The 12,388-nt window shown below is 44.9% G+C and overlaps 1 protein-coding gene and 1 long non-coding RNA gene across 8 annotated transcripts in view; one reads left to right on the top strand and one right to left on the bottom strand.

Moving 5' to 3' along the window:
- SPECC1 (sperm antigen with calponin homology and coiled-coil domains 1) overlaps positions 1-12,388 on the top strand; it is a 198,095-nt gene that overhangs the window by 101,912 nt on the left and 83,795 nt on the right. For all 7 annotated transcript variants that reach the window (XR_003765565.2, XM_007672549.4, XM_007672548.4 and 4 more), the window contains one exon: positions 6,261-7,831. Coding sequence is in view for 6 of the 7 variants with exons in the window: in XM_007672549.4 (XP_007670739.2) it covers positions 6,261-7,831 (1,571 nt within the window). In the remaining variant the exon portion in view is untranslated. The remainder of the gene's footprint in view (positions 1-6,260; positions 7,832-12,388) is intronic.
- Positions 1-12,388, bottom strand: part of LOC114817709 — a 77,815-nt gene that overhangs the window by 40,203 nt on the left and 25,224 nt on the right. The gene's annotated exons all lie outside the window — the stretch shown is intronic.

Here is a 12,388-nt window from a genome sequence, read left to right as displayed (position 1 = left end):
GGGTCGGCGGGGAGGAGGCAGAAGCAATGATGTGCCCAAAGTCACAGGCGCTGTGGCCAAATAATGCCCCTTTTATCGCTCCCCATGGTGCCGGCTCTCCTGAGACTACGACATAAGCCTCCACACTGACAATCCCTGCCTCCAGTCTCTCTGTGCTCCAGTCCATACTTCACTTTGCCGCCCACATCCTTTATCTTAAAAAAAAGTTCTGTGCATGGCTCCCCACTCCTCGGAAACCTCCAGTGGTTGCCTGTCCATCACTGCATCAAACAGGGTCTCTTTACTAATGGCTTTAAGGCACTCAGTCAGTTCTCTCTCTCTCCTACCTCGCTGATCTCCTAATGCAGCCCACATACTCCATTAACACCAACCTACTCACTGGGCCTCGATCTCCCTGCCCGGTCGTTCCCTCTGTCGATCCCTTACTCTCATCCTCCCTCTGGCTTGGAACTCCCTTCCGTTTCATATCCTACAACCCACCATTCTCCCACCTTCAAAGCCTTACTAAAATCACATCTCCTCCAAGAAACCTTCCCTACCATCTTCGTTCCCCACCCTTATTCCCCCTCCCTTCCCTCCTTATGTACTTGGGTTTGTGCCCATTAAGCACTGTGATACCCCACCCCAAGGCCTGCAGCTCTTAGGTACATATCCTTAATCTCTGCCCCTTCTCCTATCTAATAAAGTTGGTATTTGTTAAGTGCTTACTGTGTGCAGAGCACTGTTCTAATCGCTGGGGTAGATACAGGGTAATCAGGTTGTCCCATGTGAGGCTCAAAGTAAATCCCCATTTTACAGATGAGGTAACTGAGGCACAGAGAAGTTAAGTGACTTGCCCACAGTCAGCTGACAAGGGGCAGAGCCGGGATCTGAAATTTATTTTAGAGTCTGTCTCCCCCCCCCCCCCCATTAGATTACAAGCTCCTTGAGGCCGGAGATCATGTCGGTCAACTCTGTTGTACTCTCCTAAGCGCTTAGTTCAGTGCTCTGCACCCAGTAAGCGCTCAATAAATGCTACTGACTGATTGAGGCCTTGCCCCAAGACAGGGCTCTCTCAGCCTGGGGCTGACCAGAGTCCCATGTGGCCCAAAGAAACAGCAGCAGACATGGGGAACCAGGGAGAGGGGAGGGGCAGAACTTGTGTTCTTCAACTTTTCCCTCCCCTCCCAATTCAACCTGGGAGGCCAACCACCAGAGCACTCGCCTTGGGCCCCACAGTCCCCTAGGTATATTTCTGGGGAAGTGATGTATTTCCTATCCTGACACACGTGGTTTGATTTCATCCCCAGCACGAATCATAATTTTTCCTCCACCGGGCAGCAGACTTCCACTTCAGCAGTGCCAGGCTCTTGGCATCCCAAACTCTTGAGGCTAGGTCATGGAAACCTCCTGCGGCCTGAACAACAGGCCAGCAGTTTCCTAGCGAGACCTACAAAGTGCATTCTGGGTTCCAGCAGACCTCTGGTAGCATATTGGGTTCAGCGGAAAATCAAGGTCTGCATACGCTGCATGTTCAATCGGCGCCCTGGGCACAACCCTCCCATAATCGTTTTGCCTTTTGGCTTCTCCTGTAAGAGATGACTAACGGCAGCCTGGTGATGTGGGCTGCCTGCAGCCCAGCCAGAATATTCTATCTCTTTTCGTAAACACTGCAGCCGTTGTCTTTTGCTTTATCGTGCCCTGAACATAACACAGAGTGGTTACTGTGCTCGCTTTGGACTGAAGTCTCCCTCTGCACTTTAGGGGGGCGGGAGAAGGCTTTTGTGCAGCAGTGTCATTGTCCCTCCCGTGCCCCTCTCTGGGACACTGTTCATTGAGCCCGCAGTAAAGTGAGTTTATTTGGGAGAGAGGAGATGATGGCCCCATTTGTGTGGGTTTTATAAATGTATTAAATTCTACAAAAAAGCTGCTGAGAAAGCAGTGTTTGAGAAAAATTAACTCTTCCTTGTGCTGCCAAAGTAGGCTATGAGTTGGAGGAGGAGGCTGGAAATTCTTGCTTGCTTCAGTGTGTTCAGGCAGCCAGAATGATCATGTAATGGTAAGTAATCCAGCCAGTTGGGGTCAGATCAGAGCGTCCTCCGTTTTTTTCTCTACTTACTGTGTACATAGGGCTTCCATCAACATTAACCAGGAAAACATGTGTGCATCCCTGAAAAGGGGGCTCTTGAGGAAGCACAAAGAGCATTCCAGTCATGGAAAAACAAACCATTTCCTGCATTTAGTCAAGGTGGGGCAACAGAGACTCTACAGGTCTCCAGCTCCACAATTCACACCTCCTGCTCGCAGAGTTGCCTTGAGAATCAAGTTGCACAGCTCCTGCCAATTTTTTTTTCTTTGTACACCACTGTTGCAAGTAATGGTGAGGCCTGAAAGCTTATCCATGTCCTGTTGGGTCACTTGGCTGTGTACCGTTCACTAACATTAGCTTCCAACATTATTCATTCATTCAATAGTATTTATTGAGTGCTTACTAGGTGCAGAGCACTGTACTAAGCGCTTGGAATGTACAATTCGGCAACAGATAGAGACAATCCCTGCCCACTGACGGGTTTACATTAGCTTGCTTCTTTGATTAAGACCTCGGATCATCTCTTCCCAGGATTTCTGCAGTTAAATTAAGTTACAGTCCCTCTTAATGTTGGTATTTGTTAAGCGCTTACTATGTGCAGAGCACTGCTCTAAGCGCTGGGGTAGATACAGGGTAATCAGGTTGTCCCACGTGAGGCTCACAGTTAATCCCACAGTTAATCGCACAGTTACAGATGAGGTAACTGAGGCACAGAGAAGTTAAGTGACTTGCCCGCAGTCACACAGCTGAAAAGTGGCAGAGCTGGGAGTCGAACCCATGACCCCTGACTCCGAAGCCCAGGCTCTTTCCACTGAGCCACGCTGCTTCCCCCACACAGCTCTTGACTGTGAGCTTGTTGTGGTCAGGGAACGCGTCTGCCAAATCTGTTATACTGCAGTCTCCCAAGTACTTAGTAAAGTGCTCTGCACACTGTAAGCACTCAATAAATACAATTGATTTTATAAAGATGTGATGCTTGGCTAAAACTTTTACATCTAAAATCATGACTACATAACCTCAGTCATGTAGTTTAATCAGAAATGAGAAATGTCTCTAAGATCATCGATAAAGAACTAAAAGCCATTTCCAGTTTGTCATTTTGATCTTTGGTCAGAATGCCCTGTTTTAGAGATAAAATAACCTTTTCTTCTGACGCTCAAAGAAGGCTAGGGTTAAGACTTCCCTGGAAGCCGGATCATTGTTGGAGACTAGGTGGGGGAAGAAAAAAGCGGAAAAGGAAGACAGGTTAGATGAGAAATAAAGACGGACATAGAAGAGCGGCACAAAGATAGAGAGACATACGCAGATGGGGTGTAAAAACACATTCACTCACTCATTCACCCACCCACGTTTGACAAACACATGAGTACTTACCCAAGCAATGCCTTCCCTATATAGTAGCCAGTCATGCCTTCATCAGAGTCAGAGAAAGAGGCAATGAAGAGAGAAAGAGACACAGAGAGAGGCTGTATTCACCATTTTCCTGCCCACAGGACTTTTTTTTCAAATTAGGGCATGATGTGGGACTCCAGTTGATTTTTTTGGAGACCTGATTTCCCTACTTTTCTACAAGGAGTTTTAAATCTCTATTTGCCAGTAAATAAATCACTTCCCTGGTTAAGGTGTTCAAGAAGTCAGTGTCAAACACAGGATCAAAATTTACAGCCATGTGAAAGTAGTCCCTTTCAAAAAGATTCTTCTTCTAGCTCGTTACCTGACTCCACTCTCTGCATGGTAACACTTGTCATCACACCCTTGATTTGTTCTTTCAATGAAACTTCTCAGAGGAATTTGTTAAAGATAGTAATTCTTTGCCTTGCTGTAATAGCCCACCTTTTGAGAATTCAAAATTAAGCCCTCTCAAGTTAGTGGAACTGATAGTCACAGCGTGAGTCAGTGGAAAGAACAAGGGCTTGGGAGTCAGAGGTCATGGGTTTGAATCCCTGCTCTGCCACTTGTCAGCTGTGTGACTGTGGGCAAGTCTCTTAACTTCTCTGTGCCTCAATTACCTCATCTGTAAAATGGGGATGAAGACTGTGAGCCTCATGTGGGACAACCTGATTACCCTGTATATCCCAGCGCTTAGAACAGTGCTTTGCACATAGTAAGCACTTAAATAGCAACATTGTTATTATTATAGTCTTTCAGGAACCAAAAATGAACTTTCAAGTTTAGCTTTTCAACTGCTCTGGCACCCCAGTAATTCAGTGTGAAAAAATGAACTGAAGAGTATCTTATTTACTGCCAGTCATTTTTACCTTCAGTGTTTGACTTTTAATGTGACCCAAATGATATGTGAGTTGACTGTACTTGAACATTTTGGCCACGTCCCAGAATGGCTGTGACCTCCAGGAAACTTCAGCAAGAGCCTAGAACCTGTGGGCACAGCTACTATACTGTGATCTGCTCACAAGCCTTCGTGAAGATTTTTGGGAGAAGCCACTTAAACCTAACAACTTCCAAACTGCATCTTATTTTCCCACCCTGTACCTGGAGCTCTGGCTGGCTTTGTGGGAATGAAAAGCTGAGAGAGGGATTCCTGCAGCCACACCATCTTTCAGACATTGATCGTACTGCAGAGTATAGCAATTTAAGCATGCTGCCAGGTGCCACCCTAATCACCAGGATACCCATGTGAGGAGCCTGACCATTTTGGGTCTTAATTACTTTTCGAGCCGATTCATCTGTCCACAATTGTTCATTGAGCTTGCAGAACATGCCCTGATTCTGCATCAATCCTTCTATTCTTGGAGAGAGATTTAATTTCCACAGCACCTGGAAGCCTAATGCTTGTGTTCCCACTCTTGGAATTCACTACTCATTGTTCTTCTTGGAGTGGGTCAGATGAAATATAGACTACAGATGAGCCTTTGATGGAAAAAAAAATGGGCTTACAACGGTTACCTCATCTCAGAGGAAGAAAATAAAGACACAATCAATTGATTATGTTACGTGCATAGGGACGCCAATTATGTGGGGACAATGAGAGCTATCGCCTCCAGAGAACTGGGACTTTGGGTGTATCCTTCACCCCTACAGTTTTATGAACTGCCCACCCCAACTCACCCCTTTCAGTCCCACCCCTCTCCAGAAGAAGCCAAAAGCTGGAATCAAAACAGGGTTTCTGGCTTCAGTTCTTTCCCATCCCCAGCCTCAAGCCAGGAATGGATGTTCTGGACTCTGCCTCAGTTACGGACTGGCCTTAGCAGAAAATGGCTTTTCCCCTCCCAGCTGCTTTCCTCAGGTGTCTTGCTAGCCCTTGTGGGTGTTTGTTTCCTTTTCCCCAGACCCATGCCTGTGTCTACACGTCCACTTACATTAATATGTGTGTGTATGTGTGTATCTCCACCTTGTAAGTGTATCTGTGCCTCTCATTTTTCCCTAGCCCTGCCTCCAGGAGAGCCCTGCTCCTGATTTCACCCCTGTTCTTGAATTGAAAAGCTGGCTCCCCTGAACATGTAGGGTAAACGTTATTACAACGAGAGCAATTTGATTTATGCCCAAGCTGTAAAAACAGTGACGTGCCTCTTTAAGGGAGGGAGATACAGAATTTTAAGGAATTTTTTTTAACTAACATAGGAGCTAAACGATCTTATTACAGAAAAGAAAAATTGTTCCCAAGGGAAGATGGGGGATGAAGAGGAGAGGTGGGAGGGAGAGAAGCAGTGATGTGAAAACAAACCAAGGTAACCTGTAGTTTCTGCCGGACAGGATTATCAAGAGTGTTGTGTTGAAACTCAGTGCCCTAACTTGGTGTGTCCCATTCCAGCTGATCCTTAAGCTAAGCAGGCCTCCTTATAGTGAATTTGCTTTAGTATCTAAGGACTGCTAGCTCTGTTGAGATTTCACCAGAACCAGTGACATTCAAATTTCCCCTTCGATTCTTACACCCTAGGGCCAGTTTTCTCCTCAGTCGCTAAAATGATTCTGTATACACCCAGTGGGGGCTGAATCTATATTTGTTGATGATGATGAACTCGAATCCAAAAATATTTGTTTATCAATAGAAATTCACACCCTGAACCAAAACGAAACCGGTCAAGCTTCTGGCTGCTTTTCCCTTGGGCTGTTCTCACGTGATTAGTAGCTCTCATTCATTCATCATACAAACCAACTATCTTATCTATGAATGTCAACTAGGTATCAAACAAACAGTGTCTTTATCCAAGGTTTCTTTCTCCCTTTCTTCCAGGGACTGTTTCGTCATCCAAACGTACTGGGATTCCAGCTCCTCGGGAACTTTCGGCAACAATCTCGAGAGAGAGAGCTGTGTTGCGTAGTTCTCCCAGCACAAGAAAATCAGTCCCCAGCCCAACTTCTTCTGGTACACCCACCCCTACCAAACACCTAAAGAGCTCAGCCAAGCCCAAACAAGAGAATGAAGCTGGAGACAAGGCAGTTCTGGAGTCCCAGATTCGGGAACTCTTGGCAGAGGCCAAAACAAAAGATTTTGAGATTAGCAAACTCCAAAGCGAACTGCAGAAATGCAAAGAATTACCGACTGCAGACATCTCTGGTGGGGCTTCGGATCAAAATGTAGATGGGCTCGCTGGCCCCCTTGGCGTTATGGACCCTTTAATAAGAGCTCTTCAAGAAAAGAACAGGACTTTTCAAAAAGAACTTGCCAGTCTGGGGGAGGAAAACCGGGCCTTGAAAGAAAAACTGATTTACCTAGAACAGTCACCGGTCTCGGAGACTACAACGAGCAATTGCGGCGAGAGCAGCCTCCAGACCCCTACCACTCAAGAGTCCAGTTTTGGGAGTCCAACCAAGAGTCAGTTGCCAGGAGAATCAGATGAATACCAGCAGCATGTGAATGGAAACTCACTGCAAACACCAGGTTCTTCAAGCAGTGACGTGACCAAGGCTTCTTTATCTCCTGATGCATCAGATTTTGAACATATTGTTGAGGCTCCTTCTAGGCCCGTATCATCCAGCAGCAACCCTTTCAAGAGCTCCAGATGTTCCACCAGCGGAAGTTCCCCCAATAACATCAGTGAACTCTCCGTGGCTTCTCTTACTGAAAGGATCCAGAAAATGGAAGAAAATCACCACAGCACCGCAGAAGAGCTGCAGGCCACTTTACAGGAGTTGTCAGATCAACAGCAAATGGTGCAGGAATTGACCGCTGAAAATGAGAAGTTAGTGGACGAGAAGGCTCTCTTGGAGACATCCTTCCATCAGCAGAGAGAGAGGGCAGAGCAGCTAAGTCAAGAAAATGAAAAGCTGATGAATCTCTTACAAGAACGATCAAAGAACGAGGAAGCCGGGTCTCAAGATGAGAAAGTCCTTGAGCTGGAACACAAATGTACGGAGATCCTTGAAAAGGCCCAGTTTGAAAGGGAGAAGCTGCTCAACATCCAACAGCAGTTGACCTGCAGCTTGCGGAAAGTAGAGGGGGAGAATCAAGGTGCTTTAGAGATGATCAAGTGTCTGAAAGGGGAAAATGAGCAGCTAAGTGGGTTTCTAGAATTGGAAAGGCAGAACACCAGTCTGACAGTCAAGTCGTTGGAGGAGTGTAGAGTCGACTTGGAAGGGTTAAAGATTGAGAACGGGTCTCTAAGAGCTCAGCTGGACAGCGAGAAACAGAAAGCGGCGGAGATCAATGCACTAGGAAATTCAGCCGATAGCTCTGAGGTCCATGAGATGTTGAGAGTGGCCCGGGCTGAGAAAGACCAACTAGAGCTGTCGTGCACTGAACTCAAGCAAGAACTCCTAAAGGCGAAAAGTGAAATTAAACAAGTTCAAGGCCTATTGACCAAGGTAAGGAAAACACCTGTCTCTTCTTCTTTTTTTTTTTTTAGAGAAGCAGCATGGCTCAGTGGAAAGAGCACGGGCTTGGGAGTGAACATGAGTGGTCATGAGTTTGAATCCTGGCTCTGCCACTTGTCAGCTGTGTGACTTTGGGCAAGTCACTTCACTTCTCTGGGCCTCAGTTACCTCATCTGTAAAATGGGGATTAAGACTGTGAGCCTCACATGGGACAAACTGATTACCCTGTATTTACCCCAGCGCTTAGAACAGTGCTCTGCACATAGTAAGCGCTTAACAAATGCCAACATTATTGTTATTATTATTTACCCCACTCCCCTATTCTCCTTTCCCATCTATCTCACTAACCCCCAACCTGGAATCACCTTTACTGTTCATGTCCTTTACTCCCATTATCTCTACGGGTGGGGACTGAGGGAAAAATTCCTGGAGCCAAACTGACCAGGACTGTTATAGATTCCCCCCTTGTAATACAAATCGGTGCTATAAGGAGTCTCTGACCCCTGTCATTGTTATGCTTCCTCTTTAGTTGACTCTTTAGGCCTACATTTCAGGTATCCGTATGACCTCTCCAGTTACTCTGTTTCACTTTGGCGTGGGTCCGTCTGTCACATCGGCGCTCTAGTCCTTAAAAGTAGCCTTAGAGGAGGAGATACCCCTCCTTCTCCTGAAACGGAACACCTCCATCAGTGCCCTGGTTCCTAATCCTCAAAGGAGAGACTTTGGATTCCACAGCGTGGCTTGGTGGATGGAGCGCAGGCCTGAGAGTCAGAAGGATTTGAGTTCTAATCTCGACGCCTCCACTTGCCTGCTCTGTGACCTTGGACAAGTCATTTCACTTCTCTGGGCCTCAATTCCCTCATCTGTAAAATGGGGATTAAGACCGTGAGCCCCATGTGGGACAGGGACTGTGTCCGACCTGGTTAACTGGGATCTACCCCAGCACTTAGAACAGTGCTTGGCACATAGTAAGGCTTAACAAGTACCATAATTATTATTCCCACTGCTCCCTTCAAACTGCTCTCACTAGGTGACTTCCCCTGGCCTGGACTTAATTTGAACTGGAGAAATATGTGGGTTCTCCTGGTCAGAATGTCAAGAGCAAGTGCAGAACAGGAAAGATTTAAGGATCCAGAGCTCTTGGTGATACTTTCCCTGAGGTATTTCTTGGATGTATCCCTTCCTTTCTGTTCCACAACCAAAACCTTAGTTAAGACTAAAAATATCAGGTCACAGCCTCCCTGCCAGTGTCCAGCCTCTTTCCCCTCCAATTTCTCCCTTTAAAAAGTGAGACTGCGCTTCCCTCAACTGCAGTTTTGATCATAACACTCTTCTCTTCAGCAGTCCCAGTTTCTTCCTACACCAAAAGAAAACTCCTGTTCATGGATTTAAAAGAACGCCTTTGCTATCTCCCATCCCTGTCTCTCATTTCCTTCCACTTTTTACTTGACCCTATTCCAGGTGCCATATGGTAGCCAGGCAAACCTTGCAGTTCTTAGACCATGTTTCACCTTTTCATTCATTCAGTTGTATTTATTGACTGAGTGCTTGGAAAGTACAATTCGGCTTGTACTTTCAACAGATAGAGACAATCCCTGCCCAACAACAGGCTCTTCTGCCTCCAGTTCATCTGACTTGCCATTACTCTATCCTGAACCAGCCTTCCCCGTTTCTCCTTCAGTTGAACGCAGTCGCTTCCCTTCCTTCAGACTTTGCAGAAGTTTGACCTTGTCCATGAAGCCTTTCTAAATGAAACCCACTTGCCTCCAGTAAAACAGTCCTGCCCTTTATCCTTTCCTCTTCCTGGTGGTACTTTGTGGAACTGTAATTATTCATCCATCTTTTTGTTACTCATCTTTCTAGATACTTAGGAAAGTCTTTTCTGTCCATAAGTTTCTGGAAAGCTGAATGTGTATGCCCTATCTCCTTAATATCGTCGCATAATCCCAAGTCAACTCTGCTCTATTTATAAGGGACTCTCAGTAAAGGTAATTGAGTGCTTGACTAGGAAAAAATGGCCAAATTACTGAACTGTAAATATTTAACCAGAAAATAAACATCTAGAGCTAAGTAGAATTTAAAAATTATATTCAAACAAATAAGCTTAAAGTATATTCTGAGATGAGAGACTGATGTGGGAATGCTTTCCGGTGGTCTGATTCTGCCAGCTCAATTGTGTCAGATATGTTGTATTTGGGAAATGCCAGATATTTAGTCTTATTTAGCTATTTCCAGAAATTAGATTTCTCTGCTCTCTTTTCATCACAATCAGGTTTTCATTTTACTTCATGACGATCACTCTTTGAGTTGTTCTGAGTGCTCTTTGGGGCAGAGGGTGGTAACTTTCCTTGTGGAGAAGGAGAATGGAAAAATACCCTCAGGCTAATGCAGCATAATTTACTGATCCCAGGGGTTGTAGCAGTGTCTGAAAGATTCCCTTGGTGAAATGGATAGACCCTTTGTGAATTTACAGTTTTGCTTCTAAGACCAGTAAAGGCTTTATATAGTTATTGGATTTCAGTTCCACTAAAGGAAAGCACTATAGTTGATGGTAGTCAGAACATCCTGCAACCTCATTCTGGAAGCGCTATCATTCTTTTTTTTTTTTTAATTAAAAGCCTGGTTCAAATTGACTGCCACAGAATGCCTCAAGCAAGCTTCCTTTGCCCTTTGCTTCTTCCAAAGATGTGTCCCCTGAGAGTTGGGATGAAGGTGTGGCTGGAAAAAGGTATTTGGGCGGCATATTTAGCCTCAAGGTACACATCTTCCCTTTCCCCAGCCGAGAGTCATTATAATGAAACCTCTCACCAGGTGTTCTAAAACCCACAAAATTTTCCCTTTCTACTCCCTCCTCTTCTATTCTTTTCCTCTCTCTTCAGTATTCTTCCACTCCATCTTTCCCCAAGGCCACTGACTCCATCCCCTCTCTCCCTCCAATGAGCTTGGCACCACTGCCCGTGCTTAATGGGTAGTCCAAGAGTGCTCGACATAGTAATTTAAATTTAGCTTGTCGATGAAGATCAGCAACTGATTAAAGTTACATGATGCCACTGACTAAGAACATAAGAAATAGCAATACTGAGTTAGTACAGTGGCCTTTTTAGCGTGTTACTCTGTCTCCGACAATAGTAATGGGGTGCTTGGGGAAATCACATATGACGATAGCCTTCCTGGAAATCTGTCCAAATGGTTAGCTCTCTACCGTAATAACTGTGGAATTTATTAAGTGCTTATTATGTGCTAAGCACTGGAGTATAGGCAAGATAATCAAATCGCACACAGGCCCTGTCCCTGGTGGGACTCACATGAAAGAGGTAGGAAGAACAGTTGTTTTATCCCCATTTTACAGATGAGGGAACCAAGGGACAGAGAAGTTAATTGACTTGCCCAAGATCACCCAGAAGACAAGTGGCTTAGCAGAGACTTGAACCCAAGACTTCTGGCTCCCAGTCTTTTGCTTTTTCTGCTTGACCATGTGCTATTCACAGCATCCAACATCCCTAACATCCCTCTAAGTGACCGATTATGAGCCACTTGTCCATGAATTTATCCCAACTGCTCTTGAACCTGCTGAAATTTTTGGCCCGCATAACTTCCTGCAGTAACAAATTCCATATGCTTACCACCCGCTGTGAGATTATACTTGATCTGGCAGAATAATCAGAGAAACCAGAGAAATGCAGATAATAAAGTGTACAATTCTGTGAAAATTGGCTCTGTTGACTCCATTTGGAAACAGGCAACAGAAATAAAATAAACAAAGGGGAAAAATTAGAAGATGTTCCAGGCGGTTATAGGTGGTTTTATATATTGCCAGAGTTTCAGTGTTTATTTGATCAAGTGACAGTTACAATCTATTTTTTAGGATTGAAGGGCAGGCCAAAAACTTTGGCAATGCTCCTCTGTACTTTCTTCTCTGACTAGGGTAGATTTTTTCAGACTGTTGGAATTTCCTCTGTATTTTTCAAACCCTGTTAATGTGACAACACCTTCAAACCAAGAGATTTCTGATTAGTATGAATGAAAATGCTGAGGGTCAGTGATCCACAGAAAGGTCTTTATAACTTTTTAATATGACAGTATTAAACATTTTTTAGCCTTTTGACTCAAACTTTTTCTAGCTGGAGAGTTTATTGTTTCTTTCCCGGTCCAGGAAGTTGTCCTAGAGCAACTTTGATTCACTGGTCAAGCCCGTGATAGACATCTCCTTCTACAGTTGCCATCCTTGGCTGGGAGAGGGGACAGTGAGGAAAAAAAAAATAGAACCAGATAATTAGCGGGAGAAAGATCATGCCGAAAAGCACCTCACAATTTGAAAGATTTAGAAAGCCAGATGTGTTTTCTGATGGTGACAAGACTGAGTTGAATACAGCAGAGGAGAAACCCGAGGACATTAAATTACCATGGGGTCCAAACTTCATGCAGAGTAATTGAAAAACTGAACTCTCACAACCACACAGTGGATGATGGCATTTACCTTTGGCTCAATTTTCCACTTGCTTAACTCTTCCATTATCTAAATATCAAGCACCTTTGTATTGCCTTTTT

Source organism: Ornithorhynchus anatinus, chromosome 17 (assembly GCF_004115215.2).
Source record: "Ornithorhynchus anatinus isolate Pmale09 chromosome 17, mOrnAna1.pri.v4, whole genome shotgun sequence".
Classification (NCBI taxonomy): Eukaryota; Metazoa; Chordata; class Mammalia; order Monotremata; family Ornithorhynchidae; genus Ornithorhynchus; species Ornithorhynchus anatinus.
The sequence above is the reverse complement of the archived record's forward strand: the minus strand, read 5'-3'. Positions and strand labels throughout refer to the sequence as shown.